General features: G+C 37.0%; 1 protein-coding gene across 1 annotated transcript in view; it reads right to left on the bottom strand.

Annotated features, from left to right (window-relative positions):
- Kcnmb3 (potassium calcium-activated channel subfamily M regulatory beta subunit 3) overlaps nt 1–19,605 on the bottom strand; it is a 28,468-nt gene extending 8,863 nt beyond the window's left edge. Inside the window, 4 exon segments of the mRNA XM_069991953.1 lie at nt 610–808; nt 3,814–3,973; nt 3,976–4,001; nt 19,544–19,605. Coding sequence (XP_069848054.1) covers nt 610–808; nt 3,814–3,973; nt 3,976–4,001; nt 19,544–19,605 — 447 coding nt within the window.
- Between the last annotated feature and the right edge of the window lie 8,206 nt (nt 19,606–27,811).

Raw genomic sequence — 27,811 nt, 5'->3', positions numbered from 1 at the left:
TGGTCATGAGCCACTACCCTGGCTTAAGTGTTTACTTTTGTAGTAAGAATTGCTCATTAATTTGAGGTAGAATGATACATTGTAACTTTTTTTGAAGTCTTGGGAGGAGTTTAAACTCAGAGTCTCATAGTCACTGAATTTTTGTCTACCATTTGATCCATATCTCCATTCCAGCTTTTTCCTGGTTATTTTGGAGATGAAGTCTCGTGCATTTTTCTGCCTGAACTGACTTCAAAATACAATGTTCTGAATTTCAATGTTTTAATATTGTTGCTACAAGAGGGATTAAAAAGTTCAAAATGGAAGCTGCATACTAATGACTGTTGTCTGAGTCCAAGTGGCATAATACTTCTTTTATTGTATGCCATTTCTCCTAGAATGCTTTTAGCTTCATTTCTCCTGGTTGGAAAGCAATAAAAATGTTAACTACAGGCTGAGTATGAAGGCTCACCAGTTGGATAACTAGACAGACAGAAAAGTAGATAGACAGCTAGAGATCCATAGATTAGATCACTAGGATAAATGGCTCTGATATATGCACCTTGCTTTGTTCAGTTTGCCATAGAAGAATTACAGTATCAAGAATGTTCTAGGTGAACTTTCTATTACCTTGGAGTTTATCTTGACAGCTTCTTCATTATTATGTAGGAAAGCTTTCTGACCTGAATGGGTGAGATTCACAAACACCTGAAGACATGGGTACTTCCCCTGCCCATGGCAGTCCACTCCACAAGTAAAGGCACAATCTAGCCAGTCATCCATGATATGTGTGTAGATGGAAGTACAATTCACTTCTTCTCTCTGAGTGCTTCAATATAAAAAAATATTCTCTATAAGTGAGGATGTGAAAATATCTAGTAGAAAATTTAATTATGAATTCTGAGGTCTTGTTCAGTTCAAGATATTAATGTAGAGACATTATTAATGAAGTCACATAATTATCAGGGAGGACATATAGATGGAATAAACAGCAGCGTACTGCCAAGTTCTATCTCAATTCTGTTAATGCTGACATATTTCTTACTTTATCAATTCTATGACTCCCTTAGATGGATATTTTCCCCCCTTAAAAATCACCAGACTTAAGTTTGTTCGAAGAGTCTTCAGTCTGGTAAATATAGATTCCAGGGCTTCACTTCAAGAAATTTTGCCTCAGGACTTAGTTGAAGCCCAGGACCCTGTACATTTAATATATAAGATGAAGTATTTGATGGTACAGTCTATAAGCAATGTGACCCTAAACACCATCCCACCAAGTTCTATGCTGGGGAATACATTCTATCATCTCAAGATGCAACCATGGGCTTTTCCTGATAAAAACATGCCTTTGGAATGAATAACTGACTATGGAAGTTCTGACAACAAGATATATTCTGATTCCAAAGGGTAAAATGTGAACTGATAAGAAATGCCTGTTCACTTTGCTTTTGCTATCAATTTTTTAAAGTGAAGAACTACATTTCAGTTGTCTTTATTTTCCTTGAAGTGTAAGGCACAATGTATTTCACTGTGTTTTGAAATTCTCTGTATTATGCTGAAATAAATTTTAATTGCAAAACATTCTTTAGCAATTGCATATACAATGTACTAGGTACAAAGTTTCTGCCATGAAAAACTTTTGATCTATTGACAAAGGACCTACATGTATGAAATCATTTGATGGGATGATATAAACAAGGCTGAGAGGAGATGATGATACTGAATGTACAATACAAGTGCCTCACTCTCATATCTACATAGTTTTCTATGCTTATTTCATCTTGTCTTAAACAAGAAGTTGGACTGGCAAGCGTTACAGACAAAATGCTTGAAAAGCATCATTTGTCTAGATTTATGCTATACCTCAGTATTATCGACTATACTAATTGCTTCTCTTTGTTAGTATAATTTATTTGAGATACACTATATTCATAAAGTTCTGGCTTTTTTCATGTATATACTAATTTAAAGTATGCATCTTGAAATGATATTTTATATTTACCTGCTTATCTGTGAGAAGTTAAATTCTCTAAATCTGGACCAAGTACAAAACTGACTATAACCTGAGTCTTCCTCAGACTTAAGAAATACCTAGATTGTAGAATATGATATTCTGACCTGTGTGCAAGGGCCAGGCAGAGCCTTCCCTCTGAGTATGTCACTCTGATAGAATTGTGTGATTTGCCTACAGCAGTGACAAATCCATTATTTGGCTGGAGAATGAGAGATTGAGAGCTTGAGGATTTGTCTGAGCTACTCAAGCCTTTCTTCCTTTCTTTTCTTTCTTTTTCTATTTTTCTTTTGCAGTATTTTAGGTTGAACCCAGGTTTTTATACTTGCTAAACAAATGTTCTACCACTTTTTAATTTTGTTCTTTTTGCCCAGTCTATTCTTAGGTCTTTACCTTCCCATTTCTACTTCCCAAGTAGGATTGTAGATGTGTGTCATCACAAAGCCTTGTTAACTATCATCTTTTGTGGAGAAAAGTTACTCTGAGATGGCACAAGATGATAAGGCAGGATAGAAGTGAGACCTCAAATTAGCACTCCAGCATTTAATTTTGAAGAATTTTCCAGAAAGGCTTAGGTAAGTAAAAACAGCAGCTTGATTCTGGCTTGCAGCAAGATTATTCTCAAAACATCTCCCAAATATATATTAAAGAAAATCTCACCTTCCCTGTGGCTATCATTGTGTTCACTCAAAAATAAGTTGAGAGATTTTAAAAATGGGTACTAGAATAAAGAAGTGAAACTTAGAATAAATTCTAGAGTGAGATAAAAAAAAAATCTAACATGAAGCACCTCTTATAATTAGTAGTGCTAAGCAGCCAAAGAAATGAAGAAAATACAGCCAGAGGTAGGCACTACGGTTTACCTCTCTAATCTTAGTCAGGAAGCTGAGATGTGAGGATTGCAATGTGAAGTGAGCGTGGGCAGGAAAAGTTTGAAACATGTCCAATTCACCCAGAAAATGTGTGTGGCTCAAGTGCTAGAGTGCCAGTGAGAAAAAACAAAAAACAAAAAAACCCAAAAAACCAGCAAGAATGTAAAGTTCTGAGCTTAAGCCTCAGTACTGGCACAAAAACAAGGAAAAGGGAAGTAAAGGAAGGAAGGAGAGAGAGATAGACAGAAACAGGAAGGAGGGAAAGAAAAAAATGAAGGAAATAGAAAATGAAAGGATGAAATAAAGGAAAAAAGAAAAAGGAAGGTAGGAAGGAAGGAAAAAAAATAAAAAATAAAGGACAGCATTCAGACAGGCAAATAGAGATAAATTGGGCACGAGCAAAACAAATTATCTTAGTCCTAGTATCAGAGAAAAACTTCCATATAATGGAGTTCTACCACTATCTGCTGTAGTTGGTGATCTCTGCTTTTTCCTCCAAACATTGATAACTAATAAGAGATAAACTAGTAAGAGATAAATACAAAAATAAGCTATTCGTTTCCTTTGGTTTCTTCTCATTCTTCCTGGGTGTTGGTTACTTTTTACATGTCAGGTGTGAAAGCATCACTTGCTTTTATATGTATTTAATGTGCAAAGCTAGTAAAGGAAAAAGAAGCTATATTTATTGAGGAACTACTATGTGTGAGGTAGACATTTTCAAATTTAAAAACTTGTATTGTGCTTGCATAGAACATATAACATTTTCCTGAGAAGTCAAGATTTTAATAGAATTTGTGACCTGAGCAGGTATCTGGCTTTGTTGATCATATGTTAAGGTATATGGGAAGAGGCATAAAGGACTAGACTTTAAGAAACCAGAGCTAGGCTCCTTGGCCATTGTATCTGATTGTGATCCAGTTAGAAACTGGATCTTTGATCTATGTCTTTTACCTGAGCATAAAAGGCTTCAAAGCAGTTGTTCCAAGCAAGAAGAACATTAGGACTGAGAAGCCCATCATAGCAAACCCCAGTAGCATGGCTCTGTCCTCTCCAGCATTAGATGGAAGCTTCTTGTACTTGTCTTCTTGTACATCACTGTAGTCTCTGTGCTCTTTCTCCCTGAGGTACAAAAAGCTGTCCTTTGGGGAAAGAGAAGATATTTCAATAAGATCATAATAAGGTGGCAATATTTACCAACATAGATATAGAGGGTAATCCTCTTTTTGGTCTACCTGTGGGTAGTGAGCAGGTTCAGTGTGACAACTGGATTCCCACCTTCAGCTTATTTTAACTAAGCTAAAATGATGTGATATCAAATATCTTTATACATATTGCAATTACTAAGGAATATCATATCTGGTAGAAATGTTTAGATATCAAGTTAGTCAATGACCAAAAAATTATCTATATTTAACTTTCATTTCTTTTATGTAAATGAGTGTGATCAATGCATTTATTTTTCAGAAATATTGTGCTTGTTTCTAAAATAATTTTATGTTCTCTTATAAATCCTGTTTTTAAAGCCTTACTAGAAAAGTTTGCATTTAGAACTGGCAGCATCCTGAAATAGGTCAATTATCTCCTTTCAATAATTCACTGGTGGGCAAGGCAGCATTGCCTGCCTGGGCACTGTGTCCACAGCGCCGTCTACTCAAGAGTTATGAAGGATTGGAGATCAGGAGAAAAATGAGAGGAGTAGCTGGTTGCTAACTGAGCTCTCTCGAAGAAGTAAGTTTTAGTGTTTCATGGAAAAATAAAAGGCTACAGAGTCACACCAAGTGTCCCATCCTCATACATAGAGTTTGGCCAGAGAGGAAAAATTCAGGCAACCTGTTTAAGGACACAGATTTGAGCACATGTTGGTAACTGCAGTGGTGGCAGTGGTGGTGGCTATGGCTGCCACCATAGCACCAGACAGAGCCTGACATAGGCTCCAGAGATTGAAAGTGGCTTCTATGTACTGCCAGCATGAACTGACAAGAAGTGGAAATCTTTATTGTGCTGACCACAGATGAAAGCAGATTGCAGATATCTTGAATACCAAGGGAAAGGCATGAGTAGCCACAAAACAGCATTTGGAATGTAATTCCCCACCACTGGAGAAGAATGCCATCTTTGATACTGGCAAAGACCAGGCAAGAGCAGCTAGCAGATAACTCAGGCCTTAGAAGCAGACACTGCCAAGCCATTTTTCAACAGGTCAAAGGATCCTGAGCAGTGGAGCTCAGCTCCACCAGGGGAGAGTTGCGCTTCTTAGGTCAGGGAACCCTTACCTGACTTTCTTCATCAGGTAAACAGAGCCAGAGATGGCCCTGCCCCTCTGCAGCATTGGAAGCCCTCCTGATTGCAGGAGGTTAAAAAAAATTGAAACTAGATACAGTGTAAAATCTGAAAGTAGCTCCAGGGTGGGCCACAAGAGTATCTCAGGACCTAGCCTCTCAGGGAAAAGCTACTGATTCCAGACAGGCCACAAGCTCACCCACATTCAAGCTCTTTCACAGTGACTCTAAGCTACAGAAAATAGCCACCTCCCTCCTATGTGACACACAAAGCAGGTCACCCTTCCACTGAATTAGTCTGGGAGAAGGTTCAAAAAGACCCTGTGCCTGTAAGGCAGAACTTCTTTCTGCCTGCTCAAACCAATTTGAGAGAAAAACTAGCCACAGGAAAACCAAATACCACAAGTAAATCAGAGGCTCCAGCAAGAGACTGTATACAGACACGGGGTGACACAAGGTCCCCAAAATAAATCAAATAATTATTTTTCTACTTGATGTATAAAAAATTTTTCTGCTTTGTTCATTAGTTTTATTTTGCTTTTTCTTTTCCATCTTGTGATGTTTCTTTTTTCACTTTAGTTAATTGCTGTTCTACTCATCTCCAGATATGTACATGTCTTTGTTTATTAGGCCTCATCCTTCATTGTGTGCATAATTAATTCAGACATTGATTACTTAATTTGCAATTTTTCAACCTTAGTTCCTTTAAATGTTGTATTATTTATTTATACTTACATAATTTTTATGTTTTTATTTTCATTTTTATTTCTTTATTTCTCCTTTTTTCTCCCTTTTCCTTTCTCTGAATTTAGGTCTTGGTTATCTTCCCTCTCTTCTTTTCCCTCCCTACATTCCTCTAATCTTATTTTCTCCTCACAATTCTCCTTATATCTCTTAATTTCTGGTCCCCTGCCTTTTTTGATTTTCTTGGTGCATTGATCCCTCATTGAAGGTTGTTGAGCTAGACTGTATCTGTACTCAGTTTGAGTATCAAAAATATCTGTGCAACTACAGTGTTCTAGGTTGGTGCTTGCCTTAAAATAGTGTTCTAGCATGGAATTCATTTTGCTTTCACACCCAAATGGGAAGAACAAGCTGTAGAAACACAAGAAAAGTGGCAAGTCGAAGAACTTCAACTCCCACTCAAGATAAACAGGCAACAGAGCAGTTAATGAATAATCCAGAGAAGAGTTTTCAAAATGCTCTACAAACCCTACTGGTAAACATGCTGAATGAAAAGATTGAAAGCCTGCAAAGGGCTCTGAATATGATAGGGCAAGGCAGGAGGATAACCAATGATTAGTAGAGAAATACATGGAATCCACAAACAGAAAGCTGGAGGACTTCATGGAATCCACAAATAGAATTCTGAATGAATTCCAACAGAAGGAAAGGGAGTCCAATGAAATTATAACCAGTCAAGTAAGGGATTTGAGAATGAACACTGAAAACAAAATCAAGGAGGTAAAGAAATAAGTACAAGATCTAACACAAAAATTCAAAAAGAAATTGAACGAATTAAATTTGACCAATTAGGAGGAAAGGAAAGAAAAAACAGAGTAGAAAGATTTTGACAGTAGGTTTGAATATGCAGAAGATTGAATCTCTGCACTGGAAGATAGCCTAGGCACTATAGAGAAAGAAAATACAAGTATTCAAAACAAATCCAAGAAATATGCTAGACAGATAAAAGACACAATTAGAATTCTGGTCTAATTTAATGGTAATAGGTGTAGAGGAAGGCCCAGAGACAGAAACTAAAGGGCTAAAAAAATTTATTTAACAGAATCCTTGCAGAGAACTTTCCAAACATGCAAAAAATAGGCTAATTCAGATTCAAGAAGCTTTTAGAACCACAAATGGACCAGACCAGAACAGCACATCCCACCATCACATTGTAATCTGCACAGGATCCATAGAGGCCAACAAAAGGATCCTTAAAGCTGTCAGGGAGAAATATCAATCACCTATAAAGGAAAACCAATTAGAATAACTAGAAATTTCTCAGCAAAGACTATGAAAGTAAGAAGAACCTGGAATGATGTATGCCATGCCCTAAAAAACAAACAACTATCAACCAAGAATAGTGTACCCAGCTAAATTCTCCTTCATAACAGAGAGACAAAGAAACATTCCACAGCAAAGAAAAATTGAAACAATATATCTCTACCAAACCAGCATTACAAAAGATACTTAAAGATGTCCTACACATAGGAAACCAACAAGAGCACAATAAAGGCAGAGAAACGCCCCACACACAGAGAATCAGATAATCATAGTAAGAACCCAGTAAGTACAGCCCCTAAGAAGGTGGATAACGTGGCAGGAATTTCCAAACACCTCTCAATCCTAACTCTCAATATTAATGGATTTAACTCTCCAATTAAGCGACAGTCTAGCTGGATCAAAAAGCAAGATTCATCTATCTGCTGCCTTCAAGAGACACACCTTGGCTACAAAAACAAACATATTCTGAGCATGAAAGGCTGGAACAAATTCTACCAAGCTAATGGCCCCCATAAACAGGCAGGAATTGTAATCCTAATACCAGAAAAAATAGACTTCAAAGTACAATTAGTGAGAAGTAATAAAGAAGGACATTACATACTAATAAAGGGATCTCTCAGACAGGAAGATATAACAATTCTAAATATCTATTCACCAAATACAACCCAAATTTATCCAAGAAACACTACTTTCCCTAAAACTATGCATAGATCCAAAGATATTAATTGTTGGGGACTTTAACACACCACTCTCCCTGATTGATAGACCAGCAAAAACTCAATAGGGCAACTTCAGATCTAAACAACTGCATAGACCAACTAGACTTTACAGATATCTACATAGTATTTCATTCAGCAGCATCAGAATACACATTCTTCTTAGCAGCACATGGTACATTCTCCAAATTAGACCACATTTTAGGCCACAAGCAAATCTGTCGAAATACAGAAACATTGAGCTTATACCCTGCATTCTTTCTCAGACTACAAGTGAATAAAATTGGAATTCAACACCAAATGTCACCAAAGAAAATCCTGTAACACATGGAGGTTGAACAACACACTGTCAAACCACCAGTGTGTCATGGAAGAGATTAGAAAGGAAATTCATATATTCATGATATTCAACAAAAATGAACATACAAATGATCAGTTCCTCAGGAGCACAGCAAAGGCAGTGCTCAGGAAAATTTATAGCTCTGAGTTCCTACATTCACAAATTGGAGCAGTCTCAAACCGACAATTTAATGATGCACCTGAAGCTCCTTGAAAAAGAGCAATAAGCCATACCCCAACACAATAGATGGAAACAATTAAAATTAAATCAGAGTTAAATGAATTAAGAGTCCAAAAAAAACCATACAAAGAATCAACAAAAAAATTTAACAAAGTTGACAGTCCCTTAGCAAATCTTACCAAAAAAGAAGGAAATACACCCAAATAAGCAAAATCAGAGATGAGAATGGCACCATCACCACAGAAACAACTGATTCAGAACATTATAAGAGAATACTTCTCAAGCCTTGTGCTAACAAATTTGAGAATCTGGAAGAAAAGAAAGAATTTCTAGAAAATATTGATATATCTAAACTAAACCAAGAAGATTTAAACCAACTAAACAGATCCATATCAAACATTGAATTAGAAACAGAATAAGAGACCTTGCATCCAAGAAAAGCCCAGGACCAGATTATTCACAACTCAATTCTACAAGGTCTTTGAAGCAGAGCTCAACTGATACTCCTCCAACTCTTCAATGGAATGTAAAGTGAAAGTTCATTACCAAACTCTTTATATGAGGCCAGCATTCCCCTCATCCCAAAACCAGACAGGAAGTCATCAAAGAAAGACAAGTATAGACCCATTTCTTTGATGAACATCAATGCAAAATTTTCAACACAATTTTGGTCAAACAAAGTCAAGAATTCATCAAAAAATCATACAGCATGACCAAACAGGATTCATTTCAGGGTTGCAAAGCTGGTTCAATATATGTGAATGAATTAATGTCATTTATCACATCAAAAAGAGCAAGTATAAAAACGCATGATCATCTCAACAGATGCAGAAAAACCATTAGACAAGAACCACCACTCCTTTATGATGAAAGCTCTGGAGAAACTAGGAATCCATGGAATATTCCTCAATATAATAGAAGCTGTTTATGACAAACATACAGCTAGCATTATACTTAATGGTGAAAAGCTAAAGCCATTTCCTCTAAAATCAGGAATGTGAAAAGGATGTCTGTTCTCTCCACTACTCTTCAACTTAGTATTAGAATGCCTAGCTAGAGCAATAAAGCAAGATACAAACATAAAGGGGATTCAAATAGGAAATTTTGAAGCAAAACTCTTCCTCTTTGCAAATGACCTGATCTTTTATTTAAAGAACCCAATGGGCTCCACTCCCAAGTTACTCAAGCTGATCCAAAACTTTGGCAACATATCAGTGTATAAAATCAACCCTCACAAACCAATGGCTTTTCTGTATACCACAGAGCATGGCTGAAATCAAGAAAGAAATTCCTTTTGTAATATCTCCCCCCCAAAATAAAATACCTAGAAATTAACCAAAGAAGTAAAGGACTTCTATGATGAAAACTTTTTTTTTTTTTTTTTTTTTTTTTTTGTCGGTCGTGGGGCTTGAACTCTGGGCCTGGGCGCTGTCCCTCAGCTCTTCAGCTCAAGGCGAGCACTCTACCACTTGAGCTACAGCACCACTTCTGGGTTTCTGGTGGTTTATTGGAGATAGGAGTCTCACGGTCTTTCCTGCCCGGGCTGGCTTTGAACCGCGATCCTCAGATCTCAGCCTCCTGAGTAGCTAGGATTACAGGCGTGAGCCACCAGCGCCCGGCTATGATGAAAACTTTTAAAACCTGAAAAAGGAAAGTAAAGCATAACTAAGGAAGTGAAAAACCTCCCATGCTCTTGGATTGGATGCATTAGCATTGTGAAAATGGCAATATTGCCAAAGGTTATCTACAAATACAATGCAATACCCATCAATATCCCAACCTCTTTCTTTAATGAGATAGAAGAAACAATCCAGAATTTCATATGGAACAATAAAAGATCCAGAATAGCAAAAACAAACTTTAGCAAAAATGACAGTGATGGAGGAATGTCAATACCAAACTTCAAACTCTATTACAAAGTCATAGTCATCAAAACAGCATGGTACTGGCACAAGAACCTGAGGATCATTGGAATAGAATTGTAGACCAAGAAATGCACTCACATACCTATATTCACCTAATCTTCCATAAGGCAGCCAAAAAAATTGGGTGACAGAAAGCCTCTTCAGTAAATGGTGCTGGCAAAATTGGTTAAACATTTGTAGGAAACTAAATTTAGATCCTTATATATCACCCTGCACAAGAATCAACTCCAGATGGATCAAAGACCTCGAAGTCAAAGCAGATACCCTGAAAACATTACAGGAAGGAATAGGAGAAACTCTAGGGCTCTTGGCACAAGCCAAAATTTTCTTAATAAAGACCCAGAAACACAACAAATCAAAGAAAGGTTGGACAAATGAGATTGCATGAAACTTGAGAGCTTCTGAATGGCAAAGAACATAGCTGGCAAGATAAAAAGAAATCCCACTAATAGGGAGAAATACAACAGACAAGGGCCTCATATCTAAATACTTAGACTCAAAAAATTAAATTCCCCAAAAACAAATCCTCACAGAAACAACTGTCCCATTAGTAAATGGGCTAAAGACTTAAAGAGAGATTTCTCTGAAGTAAAAATGACAATGTCCAATAGATATATAAAGAAATTCTCAACTTCTTTGACCATGAAAGAAAATGAAAATCAAAATAACATTGAGATTCCACCTCACCCCAGTTAGAATGGCTATAATCAAGAAATCTAATAACAACTCATGCTGGAAAGGATGTGGCCAAACGGGAATCCTACTGCATTGTTGATGGGAGTGTAAACTTGTTCAACCACTTGGAAAGAAGTATGGAGGTTCCTCAAAAGACTACACATAGAGCTCCCCTATGACCCAGCAATACTACTTCTAGGCATTTACTTACCCAAATGACCACAAACAAGGCCACACTAAAGCTACCAGTGGTATTTTATTTTAAGACACTTTATGAAATTGTAAGACAGAAATTTCTAAGACAGAAACTAGTTGTTTTAAAAGTCCTTCAAAAATTTGAATCTAAGCAAATAAAACCTTGTCAAGGAAATTACCACATTCCCTTCTCCCCCAAAATCACATAGCATGCTTTATTATATGCCCTTGTCCTTTCCTCTCTTTACTCTCCTGTATTATCTCAGGACTGTGAAGAGAGGGAAGGGAAGAGTATGTTGGTTTGGTCTATGTCATCCTAGTGGCCTTCATGGGATGACATCACTGCATGGTTAATACTACCTTGACAACCCGATTTGAGCAATTGTAGGCTTCATTTGATACCTTACTCATCCTCTAACATACCATTCTAGACAATGGAACAGAAAACATTAGTAAAATTTGATCCAGGTCTTTTAATCATTTATCAACAGAATTGATGCACTGATCAAAGACATTTAGTTTGAATGTAAGGATTGCATATTTACAACACCCCATATCCTGTATGTTCCTTTGTATTCAGAGACTGGACTGCAACTATTTTGTATTATAAAGTATCCTAGAAGCTCATTGTAAATTTTCTTTGGAATCTAAGAATGAAGAGACTTAAAATAAAGTGTATATATTTCTAATATATTCATCAAGTATAGCTGATTACAATAGTACTTTCTGGTCTAATTCAGGATTACAGTCTGAAGTCAGTCAGGGAATAATTATGAAGCCCTATCTCAAACAGTGGCCCGTATCTATCATCATAGTTGTAGGAGAAGCTAATATCAAGAAAAGTGCAGTTCTGGGGCAGCCCAAGAAGAAAAATTTGAGAGACTATTTCATGGATAAGAAACTGGGGATGGTGCCTTACATCTGTCATTCGAGCTATGACAATGAGTTAACAATAGGCAGATAGCCATTCAGATGTATGTCTGGAAAGAAGCAAGACCTTATATCAAAATAGTGAGTGCAAAAATGGACTGGAGTTGTAGTTCAACTGAGCCTGAGTCAGCTGACCCATACATCAAACAACAAATTCCATGCATGTATATGTGTATTAATATATTATAAAAATAATAAGCTTCTGTTTTAATAATATATAGTAGATAGACTCCACACTCTTACTGTTAAAAAGATCCTGGTAACATCTTAAAAATAAAGAGTAGACAAAACTGATATGATAAAAAGTATGTAAAAATGTGTCTCCTAAGCTAGGAATGGTAGTGCATGGCTATAATACTCATATTTGGCAAGAGGATAACAAGTTTGAGGCCAGTCTGAGTTACTGAGTAAGATAGTATCTGAAAAAGAAGAAAACCCAAGGCAAAACAAAACAAGAAATGTGATAGAAGAAGGAAGCCATAGAGGGAAGTGGACAGAAAACTTTATTTGCAGAACTACGTGAACTTCAGCCCTAATCTGTCCTTTTCTTGCTTTTGTAGCTGTGTAATGTCTGTTGATGTACCTGGGAGTGAAATAATTTTTATTTTTTTTGTCAGATGAGACCTAGAATCTGCAACTGGGTTCCTTGTAAGTTTTGAAATTTCATTTTCTCTTTAAAATATTGTTTTTGAATAATATTCTTTTAGAATTCTAAGTAAATACTATGTTAGCCACTTTAGACATATCTTTCCATTAAAAAATCTGCCTGTGAGTCAGGGTTCTGTCACCTGTAATCCTAGCTGAGATCTCAGGTTGTTGATCTCAGGTGGTTGGGAGCTAGCCAAGGCAGAAAAGCCTGAGAGACTCTTGTCTCCAATTAACCAACAAAATGCCAGAAGTGGAGCTGTTGTTCAAGTGGTAGAGTGCTAGCCTTGAGTTCAGGAACAGTGCCCAGATTCTGAGTTCAAACCCTATTACCAGCACACACCAAAAAACTATCTGTATTACACTTTGGTTATTTTTCACACCCAGCACTGTGTACTAATTATTTGTTCCAAAGTATACAATTATTAACAATATCCACAAAAATTTTACTTTCAACTACTTTTTGTTTCCAGAAAGTCTACTTGATTGTTATTAATATTAGTCTGATTTGTATTTTAGAATGTCTAATATTTTGATATTTCACAATCAATCCTTTAATTCTTTAAATATCACAAATGCATATTTTATATTGTTTCCAAATACATGAAATTTATGGATCTGATTTTGAGTCCAACTTTTTGTACTCAAAGGCCTTTGCTTCATTATACATATTATGATTTTTCAATATGACCATAGTTTGTATATCCTTTGGAAGCCTAGCTTGGAGATTTATATTTGCTTCTATCAGGTGGCATTAAGGGACCATCTACTTGAGACTCCTCTCTAAACAAAATAAAACAAAACAAAAACCCTTTTTGATTGAAATTTTTGGATTACCTAGTTTGTGTGAATTAAAGGTACGAAAAACACTTCTGGGTATGATGGGACTTGTCTGTAGTTCCAGCACTAAGGATGTTGAGGTAGGATTGTGAATTAATGCCAGTGTGGATTACATAGTGAAAACAAATGAACATCCTGGCACTGATAACTCATCCCTTTAATCCTATCTACTCAGGGAATGGTAGTTCCAGGCGAGCTCAAGTAGAAAAGTCAGAGACACTCAATCTAAAAAATAATAAAGAAAAAGCAGACTTGGAGTAACCAATGCTGGATGTAAAAAATAACTGAAGTATAACATAGATAGATTTTTTTATGTATGTGCCAATAATGGAGCTTAATCTCAGAATGTGGACACTGTTCCTGAGCTTTTTGGCTAAAGGCTAGCATTCTACCACTTGAGCTACAGCTCTAGTTCTGAGAGTTTTGGTCATTAGTTTAAAACAAGAGTCTCTCAGGCTTTCCTTCACAGTCTAGCATTGGGAGGAAGAGAATAGGGAGGAGTGAGTGGGAGATAATGATGAATGAGGTAACAATGATTAAAAACAAATGTACTAATTATCTTACTTATGTAACTGTAACCTCCTGCTCATCACCTTTTGAAAATAAGAATGATTCCATACCTAGATACATCAACAAACATTATGCAGCTACAAAGACAATAAAAGGACAGATTAGGGACATGTATAGGTATGGGGCATTTGTTTGTAATCCTAAATACTTAGGTGACATAAGTGCAAGGGTCATGGTGCAAAGCCAGCCCCAAACAAAAACACAGGACCATATCCAAAAACTAATACAAAAATTTCTGGATGCATGGATGCAATGGTGGATCAGCTGCTTAGTCAGATCCTAGGTTCAGATCCCAATACCAAAAAAATGACAGTAAAAATAAAAAGATTAAAGGACTAATGAGCTGACAGCTTACAAAATTTTCTAGAAAAGTAATAGAAACCAGAAGACAGCAATACTATTAATATGCTGACAGAAGTAGCTACAGAATTCTATACCTAGAAAACAATTTCTCAAGCCTAATTACATAACAAAACATTTTTGCAAATACACACAAACCAAGTTTGGCCTCAATTGAGTCTAGAGAGGAAGATCAAGTATTTACCCTAAGCAGAAGGAAAATATTTGATGGAACCACTGAGATTTAAGCAGAATTAAGAACAAATATAGAAGTAAATAAAGAAGCAAAAATACTGACTTTATAAAGCATTAATAGGTATTAATGTTATAATGGGTTTTGAAGGTTAAAAGAAAAGTAAATTCCAAGAGTATATAAGTTAGAAATGGAATAGTGATAATGTATTAGAAATGCCTGATATTTTGGGGAGATGAAGAAAGAATGTGATTTTATATTATCAATTCAATCAATGCTACTTATTTAGTTTAGCCACTGAGTACAGACATGTGAAATAACCCCCAAACTTATAGAGAGAAAAAAGATGGAAGGGAAGAAAATTTAAAAAGAGAAAGAAAGAAAGAAAAGGAAGCCTTGCAATAGTGGCTCACACCTGTAATCCTATCTACTCAGGAGGCTGAGATCTGAGGCTCATAGTTAGAAGCCAGCCTAGGCAGGAGACTCCATGAGTCTCTTATCTGCAATAAACTACTAAAAAAAAGGCCAGAAGTGGTGCTGTGGCTCAAGTGGTAGAGCACTCACCTTGAGCAAAAGAAGCTGAGGGACAGTGCCTAGGTTGAGAGTTCAAGCCCCAGGACAAGAAAAAAAAAGGAAAAAAATTGCAAAAGGACAAATGGTAAGTATGAAATACTATGATAACAAAATGTTACTATATCAGCCTATCAGAAATTAAAATAAATCTAAGTATATTATAAATGCCTATTTATACTTTTCATAAGGTACATCTAAAACACAGCTAAGAAAGACAGACTGATTTAACAAGTTTTGTTAAGAGTAAAGACAACATAGCAACACTGGCTAATATTTTTTTTATACTCTGGGCCTCGGTGCTATTCCTCAGCTCTTCTGCTCAAGACTAGCGCTGTACCACTTGAGCCACAGTGCCACTGCTGGCTTTTTCTGCTTATGAGGAATTGAACCCAGGGCCTCATGCATGTGAGGCAAGTACTCTACTACTGCGCCACTTTCCCAGCCCCACTGGTTAAATTTTAATTCAGCAAGACACAATTCTAATTCATATCTACCTAATCACAGTGCTTCATTGATTAAAAACTATAAGGAAAAACAAACGATATTCACTATCAGATTATATTTTACATTCAGTAATTGTCTCAACCCAACAAATCAGCACGGAAATACATCTGAACAAAGCAATTAGCCAGTATATCTAACTGATACGTACAGACCATCTTTTGTGGTATGCTGGTACCTATAGGTATTTGTGCAACATTTATAAGACTTGACCACAATCTAAGGCATAAAGAAATCCTCAAAAAATAAAAGGGTTTATGGATGACACACACACACACACACACACACACACACACACACACACACACACACACACACACACACACACACAGAGTGTGTCTTTATCTGTGTCTGTATAGGTATGTGTGTCTGTCTGTTTGTCAATAGTGGAGCTTAAACTCAGGGTTTGGGTGCTGTCCCTTAACATTTTTGCTCAAAGTTGATGTTCTGCCACTTGACCACACACTTCTGATGTTTTGGTGATTAATTAGAGTAAAAGTATCACAGCTTTTCTGACCCAGATTGGCTTTAGACCTTGATTCTCTGATTTCAGACTCCTCTGAGTAGTCAGGATTACAGGAGTAAGTTACCAGTGCCCAGGTACATGAAACTTGAAACTATGAAAAGTGAGAGACTTCCCTCAAAATTACCCACACTTCTACCACTTAGGAGTAATTACGATTCACTTTCTGTGTTCTTCCTTTCTCTGTATTGTTTAGGAAGACACGATTGTATTGTATTGTATTGTTTAATGAACACACTAAAGTTTTATTTTATTTTTAAACTTTAATTTCTCACTTAATGCTACCTCATTAACAATTCTTTGTAACTTTTTCTGTTGACTACATGGTATTCCACCAATTGGATATGTCATAATTTCCTTAATCATGACGTATAGCTGAAAATTATTGTCTCCGTAAATAGTCATGTAATTAGCACTATGGTATTTACAAGTACTTTTCATCCAAGGAAGAAGAGCCTCAGAGTACTTAAGAATGATTTAATTTACTCTCTAGTCAATGAGGAAAAGGAAGTAGATTTTTGCTTTGTTTTTCTTTTTGTTTGCTTGTTTTGGCTTGCAGTACATCTTCATTTGTAACCAATGTAGTGATGGTTACTCATAGAGAAGGCAGTATTCACTATTCACTATTCACCCTGCCTTTTTTGCTGCACATAGGACTGATTTTCCCATGATGACACATTGCTACATGTACCTTCTGTTTCAGGGTAAAACAAACCCAGTTTAAAATAGCATATTTAGGTGTGTGCCAGCAGACGACAGAAGCCTCTTTCTCCAACACTTGAACTTGTGTGAGAAATGTTCCTTAGAAAAACACTCAAGCTCATCAAAATTACATAAATTATCTCATACTTAACTCTATATGTATATATAACTCTGAAGCATTGGGTTTATTGAATTAATATTTCTATGTGATTTGTTTTTGTTGCAGCAGAAACCATTAATTATTTTATACTTTTAACTTTTCAATTAAAAATTAAAACTTCTTGGAAACTGCAAATGAGTTTGAATAGAGATAATACTTCATTTGCATAAAAACAACAATCTAATTACACATTTCACAAGTGAAAATAAAACTATGGTCATTTTATTGAGTTGGACATAGCATGACTGCCTTTAGAGCCGGGTAGTTGTATAATGATTAGGGCATTAAAACTTGTTTGCTTTGGAAGTGGCTCTGTGGCTCAAGTGGTAGAGTGCTAGCCTTGAGCTGAAGAGTTAAAAGACAGAGCTCAGACCCAGAATTCAAGCCCCACAACTAAATAAAACAATAAAACAAAAAAAAACTTGTTTGCTTTGATGTTTGTCATTTGATTTCTTCCTGTACAGGGATTCACATAAATTGCTCATAAAACATCAGTTCATTTCCAGGAGAGAAGAATGTCTTTTCTGTATCTATTACTTACTCTGTGAACTCACATCCCATTCAAATGCTTTCCTTCCTTCCTGAGTTCTGGCTCACAAACACCACAATTTTAACTGCAGGATAACATAAGTGGGTAAACACAATAACCATTACAATCTGCAAGGTGCCAATTCTCAGTTCCTAGCCTCATGTGAACCACTGACAGATCATCTAAGTTTCTACATAATGTCCAGCCTTGACTGTGAACCTCTCACAAGAATATCCTGATGAACTTTTTTTTTTGTCAGTTCTGGGGCTTGAACTCAGGTCCTGGGCATTGTCCCTGAGCTTTTTAGCTCAAGGCTAGATCCTATCCATTTTGAGCCATAGCTCTACTTCCAGTTTTCTGGTAGTTAAAAAGAGTCTCATAGACTTTGCTGCTGGAGCTGGGTTCTGTGATACTAAGATCTCAGTCCTGTGAGTAGCTAAGATTACAGACATGAGCCCAGTACCTAGCATGCTAATACACTTTCTTTTAGGAAGTTGTATTTAAAAAATATTTATTGTTATTGTAAAGGTAATGTACAGAGGGGTTCTGGTTACTTAAGTCTGATAAAGAGTGAATTTCTTTTAGAAAAATATCACCCATTCCTTTGCTATCTCCCAGTTTACCTCCTGTTCCCCCCCAACAAATTAAATAGTTCATTTTCAACATGGTGTCTAGTAAGAACCACCACTGCATTTGTTTGCCCTTTGTCCCTCTATTTCTGTGCCCCCCTTGTGCTACAAAAGACAGATCAAAGAACAAACAAAAACAAAAACTCTTGTTTCCACTTCCTGGACTTTATTTCAATAAATATTATTTTATAAGGTCAGACGCATGTAGCTATTATCCCTATGTGATTCTCTTCTAAGACTATCCTCTAAGCATTCACACACAGCTGATACTTTTAACATATCATATTTCAAATACTCTCTGACTCTTTTCTCCAATTTGGTCCTTAGTTCTGACTATTTCTCCACCCTTAACTCCAAGGCTGGTGTCAGGAATCTGTTTCATTAAATGTTGCAATACCTCTGTTTGCATTGCTTTTTGTAGTAGAATCTGTGCTTGGCAGAGAAATGCTGAAGATAATGTATTTACCTCCCACTTTAACAAGTAACAATAGGTAAATTTCACACAGAAAATATTAGAGCCTAGTTTAGAGAGGCAGTATTCACAGTATTGAAATAGCTTTGAGACACATAGGATTGATTTTCCCATCACGTCTGCGCTTGACACATTGCTACTGGTACCTTCTGGTTCAGCCCAAAGCAAACCTATTTTAGAAAGCTAATCTAGTTCTATCAGCAGAAGCCAGAAACTCTCTCTTCGTCACTAAAACCTATGCAAGAAGTGTTCCATATAGTTTCATATGTAGTTTACTGCTATTCTAGGGTACATAGGGTTCACAGATAAAGAGGCAGAACAGGCTAAGGGACTTGCTCAGAATCATGCAGCTGATTAACTGGTAAAACTGGGATTAGAATGCAGGGCTATAACATTAAGGCTGACCAATGGGAACAGATATCTGTGTGATTTCATCATTTTATTCATCCATTTCTTAAGTACCTAGTGTGGGAGCCAGAGGTAAGTTTTAAAAAGAGATACAGCCTCTGAGAACTTGTTATCAAGAGGGGGAATATTCCTGTCTCATGATGTTAGTACTGCTGGGAATCCACCATGGTACTTTGGAGGCACAGCAGGTTGGAGAAGAATTCTAGTTCTAGGCTAGTCTGAGTTATATGGCAAGTCTTAACAACAAAAAGCACAAAGACCACAACCAATTTTAAACTCATTATTCTTCCTCTTCTATATGCTCAGCAAGATGCCAATTAAAAGAATGTCGGATGTTGGTGATGACTTACCTTCCTTGGCACCTCCGGCTGCCTTGGAGTGTAATTTGAATGGAGATGCTGAAGGGTTGCATGACACCAAGAGGCTGGCAAAATAGACTTATTACATTTTAGTCATGCCCTCTGAGGGCAAGTGAATGGTAAAACTCAAGAACCAATGGAAGTGGAATCACACAGGGAACCTCCAGGCTACAGTGCAACAACAGCCATCAAAGGTACTGATACCTTTCAATGCTGTCAGCCTGCTAGAATTTCTTGGAGACATAAGGTCTTAGAGTAGCCTACCAGGTGGCTCTGTAGATTCCTGGTAAGGTGGAGGAGTCATTGTTAGATGTTCAAGAAGAATCTGTGTTTTTCTGCAGCCAGTGATTCTTCCCTATTATTGCCTGGTTCTGCCAACACATATTACCTGTGTTTCTACTTCAGCAGCCAGGTGCATCGTCATAGAGACCTAAACACTTGTGGAAAACTGAGGCCCAAGGGACAGCTATATAATTGGAGGGAGGCACACTCAGTATATGATTTATAAGAAGAGCACATATTTTGTTATGATTATGTTTTCTTTTCACAAATTGTCCATTAGACTAAAACTTAAAGAATAGTTTTTCTAGTTAATTATATCTTATGATTAGTTTTTATATCATACATGACTTCCCAGTTTCTTCGTGACTAAAAAGATCATATCATACCTTTATATCATACATGACTTTCCATTTTCTCATGACTCATGCTCCGTAAAAACCCTCACCATTAAAATAATCCCAGATTTGGATTTAGGAGGAGGTAGCAGAAGAATTCTAATTCCAGGCCAGCCTGGGCTGTATAGCAAGTCTAAAGAACAAATAAACAAGCAAATGAACAAATATCACAAATATCAAATATCACAAATATCAAGTTAAAAATTTGTATCTATCTACCTACCTACCTATCTATCTATCTATCTATCTATCTATCTATCTATCTATCTATCTATCTATCTATCCATCCATCTATCCATCAAATATTGCTTTATCTTTCTTTGATGACCTAAAAGCCATTTGGTGAATCTTTCAACACTCCTAAGGTTATGAAAATTAATTATCATTATAGTTTTGTAGTTTATGGAGGTATCAATGATAGAAAGCCACTCTAGCTGTATCTTTTTAAGTAATGGCAAGATTACCTTCCCATTTTCCAAAATGTTTTTTTTTTCCTGAGACTGGGACTTGAACTTAGTTTTTGACACTTTTCCCCCTTAGTTGGTACTCTGCCACCAGAGCTATGCCTACAATTCTCCAAAATGTTGATGTGAGCAAAAAGTGTAAGCATAATTTAATCTACAGCTATATTACTGCTACTTATCACCTTAATATTATTTAATGAAAAAATATATTATATATTATATATTTCTGACTTGTTCTATTGCTGTTGTGGACTAAGCCCTTTGCAAAGTATTTATTTTAATAAAACTGATAGCAGATATAAATGTTTTCTTCTGCCTCCTATTTTCACCTTTGCATTTTAAACACATAACTTTCTTTATCAAATATAGATATGCTAATAATTTTCCCCCATACCTTAGTGTGTAATACACATGAATGTTTTCTTGCTATTTTTATGCATTTGGTTCAATTTCAAAAATATACTAATGTCTACAGGGATATAAACTTCATGGACTGGGTTCAGATAGTAGTTTTGCAACTTCAAGTAACTAAAAATTTCCTGTCCTGGCTTCCCTGGCCAAAAAAAGAAAAAGGGGAGAAAAATGAGAGAGAGAAGAGAAAGAGGGAAAGGGGGAAGGAGGGAAGGAGGGAGAACAAAGAAAGAAGTAAAGAAAAAAGAAAGAATTACGGCAAAAAGAAATAACTAAAAGCTAAATATGAGACTAATAGTATGGTAAGAGTATCTACAAACTATTTTGAGCTCTATATATGATAGAGAGAGGTGGGTATGGTGGTATATCACTGTAATCTCAGCAAGAAAAAGAACCAAAAGGAACCCAGGTGTGAGGCTAATTTGGACTGCCTAATAAGAAACTTTTAACTCACAAATCAATTTGTTAATATCAATCAGAAAAATAACAGAAGAATGAGGATATTACTGCAAAATTCTGGCAACATGCATTCTTGGTTCCAAAGTCATACTTCTTGTGCATTTAATAAATGCTTTATTCAAGGAGGCTTCTTCATGCTGAAGAAACTACTTCCACATTATTTTTCCATTCTTCCAATACCATATTACCTATCTCAACCTAAGAATTCTTTTCTGTTAAAATTCTCCATGTTCATAAAAGCTGTATCTAGGCTTCCAAATTTAGCGATGCACAAATCATTTACAACAAACTAAAAAATTATAACAGCTTCTGTTCTTTTTATAGCTGTTTGCATTTGTGAGAGGAAATAAGAAATCCTGAGCAGCCATTCCGGAGAGAAATAAAAACCCTGTAGTCCTCAGTGGTATAATCAGAGCTTGTTCAACCAACTTTTTCATGTTGCTGACAGTAGGTGGAAATCTGTTTTTTAATAGATTGTTAGATTCCAAAGAGAAAAGCAAAAGAACTAAATTAGCCAGCATGTCTAGTTTACACCTGGAAAACTATTTCCAGCCTGGGAAAGAGAAGTAAGGTATGGTGAGAGCAAGGATCTCACATTGAGGTAGAGTTTCTCTCCCATCACCACTACTGGCAATTTGGGTCAGATAATTCTTTGTTGCAGAGGGCTTTCCTGTACAAAGTAGGATCTGTCTACTGTAGCAGATACATGTTCATTTCTTTTGATAGCCAAACAATTCAACCAGGACCAAGTATCTGGGATGGGAAAGAAATACAGAATCTCATTCAGGCAGTGAGATTAACTGCCTAAGGATTTCATCTGTTTAGAAAGAGAAAAAAATCCAGTGTATCCCCCATTACTTAAAACTACCAATGATTGAAATTAGGCTCTAGATTTTAAATTCTCTGATTTATAAAGCCATTTCTGATTGCTTATTTCAGGAGAATAGGGAAGTATGGTCTGTGCCACACACTGCTGGAGTCTTACATGAAACATTTATTTTCCTTCATCCTAATCATTATCTCTGGCTAGCTATGCCATCAAATAAGTACTTGAAACTTATGAACTAGGATCAAGTCTTTGGAACAAGTATTACCTCTCTGAAAATGATAATCATGCTCTGAGTTGATCAGTATAAGCCAGAAACTGTTGATCAGTATAAGCCAAGAACAGTTTTGAAGCTATACATTGATTAGTTCATCTTGGGGGGTTTTATAAGAGCAGAGAGCTCACACAACAAATGTTATAGATTCAGGCCTATCATGGCATACAGAAAAGTCAATGGATAATTGAAACAAAAACAAATGTAAAAAATAATAGTTATGTTGGTGTAGTGGTGGTATATCTTAGCCTTGTCTACTCAGGAAGCTATGATAGAAGAATCATGAGCTTAGGCCCAGATTGAGCAACATAATAAGAATTCTTCATTAACTTTATTTCCTTTTTAAAATTATTCTTCTTTCTGTTTGACAAGAAAGAAAAATGATTGTAAAATAAGCCTATGTAAGCTACTTCATTTTAAAAGTAAGATCCCTAGAAGAATATCTGGATGTTAGCAGTAATTCATGGAACTCCTGTTTTAGATAAGATAAATTGGTTGTCAATTTGTTCCTAACCCAATGGCAGCCATCTTTGTCAGCTCCTGCCAAATTTAAGGTTCCAGAATGGTCCCTGGAATAGTAGAAATCTCAGTAAATCTTTACTAAATGATCAAATAAAATGTACACTTTAAAATATATTTTTATTGTAAAGATACTGTACAGAGGGGTTACAGTTACATGAACAAGTAATGAGTACATTTCCTATTGAGTATGGTACCTCCTGCTTTGTATTTTTTGTTTTTGTTTTTTAATAAGTTTTTTTTATTGTGAAAATACTGTACAGAGAGGTTACAGTTACATGAGCAAGGTAATGAGTATATTTCTTATCAAGCATTATTGCCTCCTCCTTTGTTTTTCCCCTACCATCCCTTTCCTTCCAACCTCCCCAACTCCTCCCTCCCCCCCAAGTTGTAAAGTTCATTTTCAACATAGTCTTGTACATCTCGTTGTTACAATGGGTCATCCTGTATCCTTATTTAACGTTTTGTTTTTTCCCTTCCCCTCCCCAAATTAGAAAAATGTATGTAGAAGATGCAGGGCACCAGAATCAAATACAGTGAAAACAGGGGTTATACCATGGGGGAAGATCATACAAAAGAAACAACAAAATCACATAGTACATTATAAGTATATTAAAAACAACAGCAACCTATCTTGGGTTTCATTTCACTTAGCATCATCTTATATGGTCGTATGTACATAGCTTTTGACCTTTTCTGCTTATCCCAGACATACACTAGTTATTGCAAATAAGGGAAAACATGGGACCTATGTTTCTTGGGCCTTGCTTACTTCACTTAATATACTTTTTCCAAGTCTTTCCATTTCCTAACAAATGGGGTGGTGTCATTCTTTCTGATTGAGGCATAGAGTTTCTATCTATCTATCTATCTATCTATCTATCTATCTATCTATCTATCTATCTATCTATCTATCTATCTACCTACCTACCTACCTACCTATCTATCTATCTATCTATCTATCTATCTATCTATCTATCTATCTATCTATCTATCTATCTATTACATTTTCTTGATCTATTCATCTACTGAGGGGCATCTGGGTTGGTTCCATATCTTAGCTGTGGTGAATAATGCTGCAATAAACATAGTTGTGCTGGTAGCTTTAGTATGGCCTTGTCTGTGATCATTTGGGCAAATGCCCAAAAGTGGAATTGCTGGGTCATAGGGGAACTCTATGTGGAGTCTTTTGAAGAACTTCCATACTTTTTTCCAAAGTGGTTTAACAAGTTTACACTCCCACCAATAATGCCATAGGGTTCCCTGTTGACCACATCCCCTCCAGTATCTGTTGTTATTAGATTTCTTGTTTATAGCCATTCTAACTGGGGTGAAGTGGAATCTCAATGTTGTTTTGAATTGCATTTCTTTATGGCTAGAGAAGTTGAGCATTTCTTTTTGTGTCATTTTTATTTACTCTTCAGAGAAGTTTCTTTCTTTCTTTTTTTTTTGGGGGGGGGGTCTGGTCGTGGGGCCTGAACTCTGGGCCTGGGTGCTGTCCCTCAGCTCTTCAGCTCAATGCTAGCGCTCTACCACTTGAGCCACAGCACCACTTCCGACTTTTTTCTTTTTCTTATGTGGTGCTGAGGAATTGAACCCAGGACCTCAGGCATGCAAAGCAAGCACTCTACCACTGAGCCATCTTCCAAGCCCCATCAGAGAAGTTTCTCTTTAAGTCTTTTTTTTTAAAATTTTATTTTATTTGTGAACATACTGTACAGAGGAGTTACAATTACATGAGCAGGATAATGCGTACATTTTGTACCAAGCATTGCAGCCTCCTCCTTTTGTTTACCCTTCACATCCCTTCCCAGCCTCCCCCTCCCCCCCAATCCCAATCCTTCTCCTTCCCTCCTTCTCCCCCCCCACCCCGCACCGACGTTGTAAAGCTCGTTTTGGACATGACAACTTGTACTTCTCATTGTTGCAACAGGTCCACCTGTATCCTTAAACAACTGGTTTTTCCCCATCTCCTCCACCAGTTATACTGACATCAAATATAGTGAAAGCAGGGGTTATACTGTGGGGGAGGGACATACAAAGCAACAAAGAGATAATCTTATAAATGCATTAGAAACACATGCATGAAAGAAAAAAACATTAAAATACACATCTAAGGGTTCATTTTCCTGACATCACATTATCTGACCTTTTCCGCTTGACTCATACATCTACTAGATATTACAAATAAGGGAAACCATGGGACCTATGTTTCTTTGGGCCTGGCTTACTTCACTTAATATAATTTTTCTCTTTAAGTCTTTAGCCCACTTATTAATCAGGTAGTTGTTTCTTTGAGGCTTTGTCATTGAGGATTTAATTTTTTGAGTTCTAAGTATATTTTAGATATGGGGCCCTTGTCTATTGCATGGCTAGTGAAGATCTTCTCCCAATCTGTGGGCTTTCTATTGATCTTGCTTGATATGTCCTTTGCAATGCAGAAGTTCTACAGTTTCATGCAATCTCATTTGTCCAATCTTTCTTTGATTTGTGTGTTTCTGGGTCTTTATTAAGAAAATTGCGGCCTGTGCCAAGGAGTCCTAGGGTTTCTCCTATTCCTTCCTGTAATGTTTTCAGGGTATCTGCTTTGACTTTGAGGTCTTTGATCCATTTGGAGTTGATTCTGATGCAGGGTGATATATAAGGATCTAGCTTTAGATTTCTACAGGTGTCAGCAATCCATAGCTTTACCTTGATATGCTAGCTCCTGAGAGACTCAAGCAGTCCAACCTGGAGCCAATCTCAGGATTTAAGTGTAAGGAGTTTCCAATTGGGCTGGGAAGGTGGCTCAGTGGTAGAGCGCTTGCCTTGCATGCATGACCCCCTAGTTCGATTCCTCAGTACCAGATAAGCAGAAAAAAAAACCCGGAAGTGGCTCAAGTGGTAGAGTGCTAGCCTTGAGCTGAAGAGCTGAGAGACAGTGCCCAGGCCCAAAGTTCAGGCCCCATGACCAGAGCTCCCCCCCCCCAAATAAGGAGTTTCCAATTGTTTTTATTTTACCCTCTAATGGCTGCAGTTGCTGCAAGTGCTGCAGATGGGTAGGGTAGCCTCTAGCTTGGTTTACCCACTAAGGAGAGTCTGCCCTGCCCATGGGGAGTTGCCTCTGCTTGGGAGGGGGCATCTTTCCCTTGGGGTGGAGCTGAGCCCAGCAGGTCAGGTTCCTTTGACCTGTTGAATGGCTCCTATTGTCTTCTTCCAAGGCCCAAGTTACCTGTTAGCGCCTCTGGCCTGGTCTTTGTCAGTAAAAAATAAGAAGTTCTTCTCAGGTGGTGGGGATGGGCTACCTTCCCACTGCTACTCTGTGAGAAGGAGTGAGAATGTCTTTGGGGTACTTAAACCTTTCCTTTGGTTTCCAGGCTGTCCATGGTCTGCATCTGTCTGTGGTCAGTAGGATGAAGATTTCCACTCTGTCAGTTCTTGCTGGTGGTGAGTAGAATCCACCCCCACACTGCTTCTGGGGCCTTTGTCCCTGGCTCTCTGTTCATATGACATCTCAATTGCTGCCACCACGGACTTGGGAGTGCTTGAATCTGTATCCTTAACCAAGCTGCCTGCATTTTTCCTCTCTGGCAAAACTCTCTGTACTATGATGGCACACTTGGTGTGACTCTCTAGCCTTAGATTTTCCACTGGGACACTAAAACTGGTTTCTATGTGAGAGCTTGTTTAGCCCTCAACTTTTCCTCCTCCATCTTCCCTATCACATACACTTTTAAAATTACTCTGCATGTGTCATTTAAGGGCAGTCATTTTATTTTAGTGGTTCCTGAAATGGATGTTACTGCCCCCTGGTGGGTTCTTTGGAAATCTGCAGGGGGTCTAGATTGTCATGCCCCTCTAGGGCTACAGCTGCCATTTAGGGAGTAGGGAGCTGAATGGGACAGAATTCCTGCAGTTTAGAGAGAAGTCCTAACTTTTCATTTTCTGCTGGAAAGTCATGGAGTTATAAAGACTATAATTGCCTGAGCTAAAACCTAATTTAATTTTATATTGTTCACTTTTGTAATGTCCACTGGATATCCTAAAAGTGCAATAACTACGTAAGTTAAGAGAAATTTCTAGTTCATGGTGTTTCTACAAATTCACTAAGATGTTCTAATTGCTTTATAAAACATTACTGTCAACAAATCTGTCCATAAACTGGGTGCCGGTGGCTCATGCCTGTAATCCTAGCTACTCAGGAGGCTTATCTCTGAGGATTGATGTTCCAAGCCAGCCTAATGCAGGACAGTCCATGAGACTAATCTCCAATTTATCCCCAGAAAACCAGAGTGGGTCTATAGCTCAAAGTGATAGAGCACTAACCTTGAGCAAAAGAGCTCAAGGACAGTGCCCAGGCCTTGGGTTCAAGCTCCATAACCAACAAATAAACAAAGAAAACCAAATCTGTTCATATTTGTGTTGAAAACACAAAATCCATCCTGTTTTCATCCATTATGTACACAAGGTTTGTTCCATTAGATGTGAGATTATATTTATATTTGTATATTTATATTATTTGTATTTTCACAAATATGTGAAATATCACATAACTTTAGAGTTAGAGCATTATGTTATACTATTTATGAACTTCATTTTAGAATGGACTGAAGCAATCAGGACTGAAGCATTAAAGATTACTCTTCTCCT

Source organism: Dipodomys merriami, unplaced genomic scaffold (assembly GCF_024711535.1).
Source record: "Dipodomys merriami isolate MVZ:Mamm:240054 unplaced genomic scaffold, mDipMer1.0.p SCAF_40, whole genome shotgun sequence".
NCBI lineage: Eukaryota > Metazoa > Chordata > Mammalia > Rodentia > Heteromyidae > Dipodomys > Dipodomys merriami.
The sequence above is the reverse complement of the archived record's forward strand: the minus strand, read 5'-3'. Positions and strand labels throughout refer to the sequence as shown.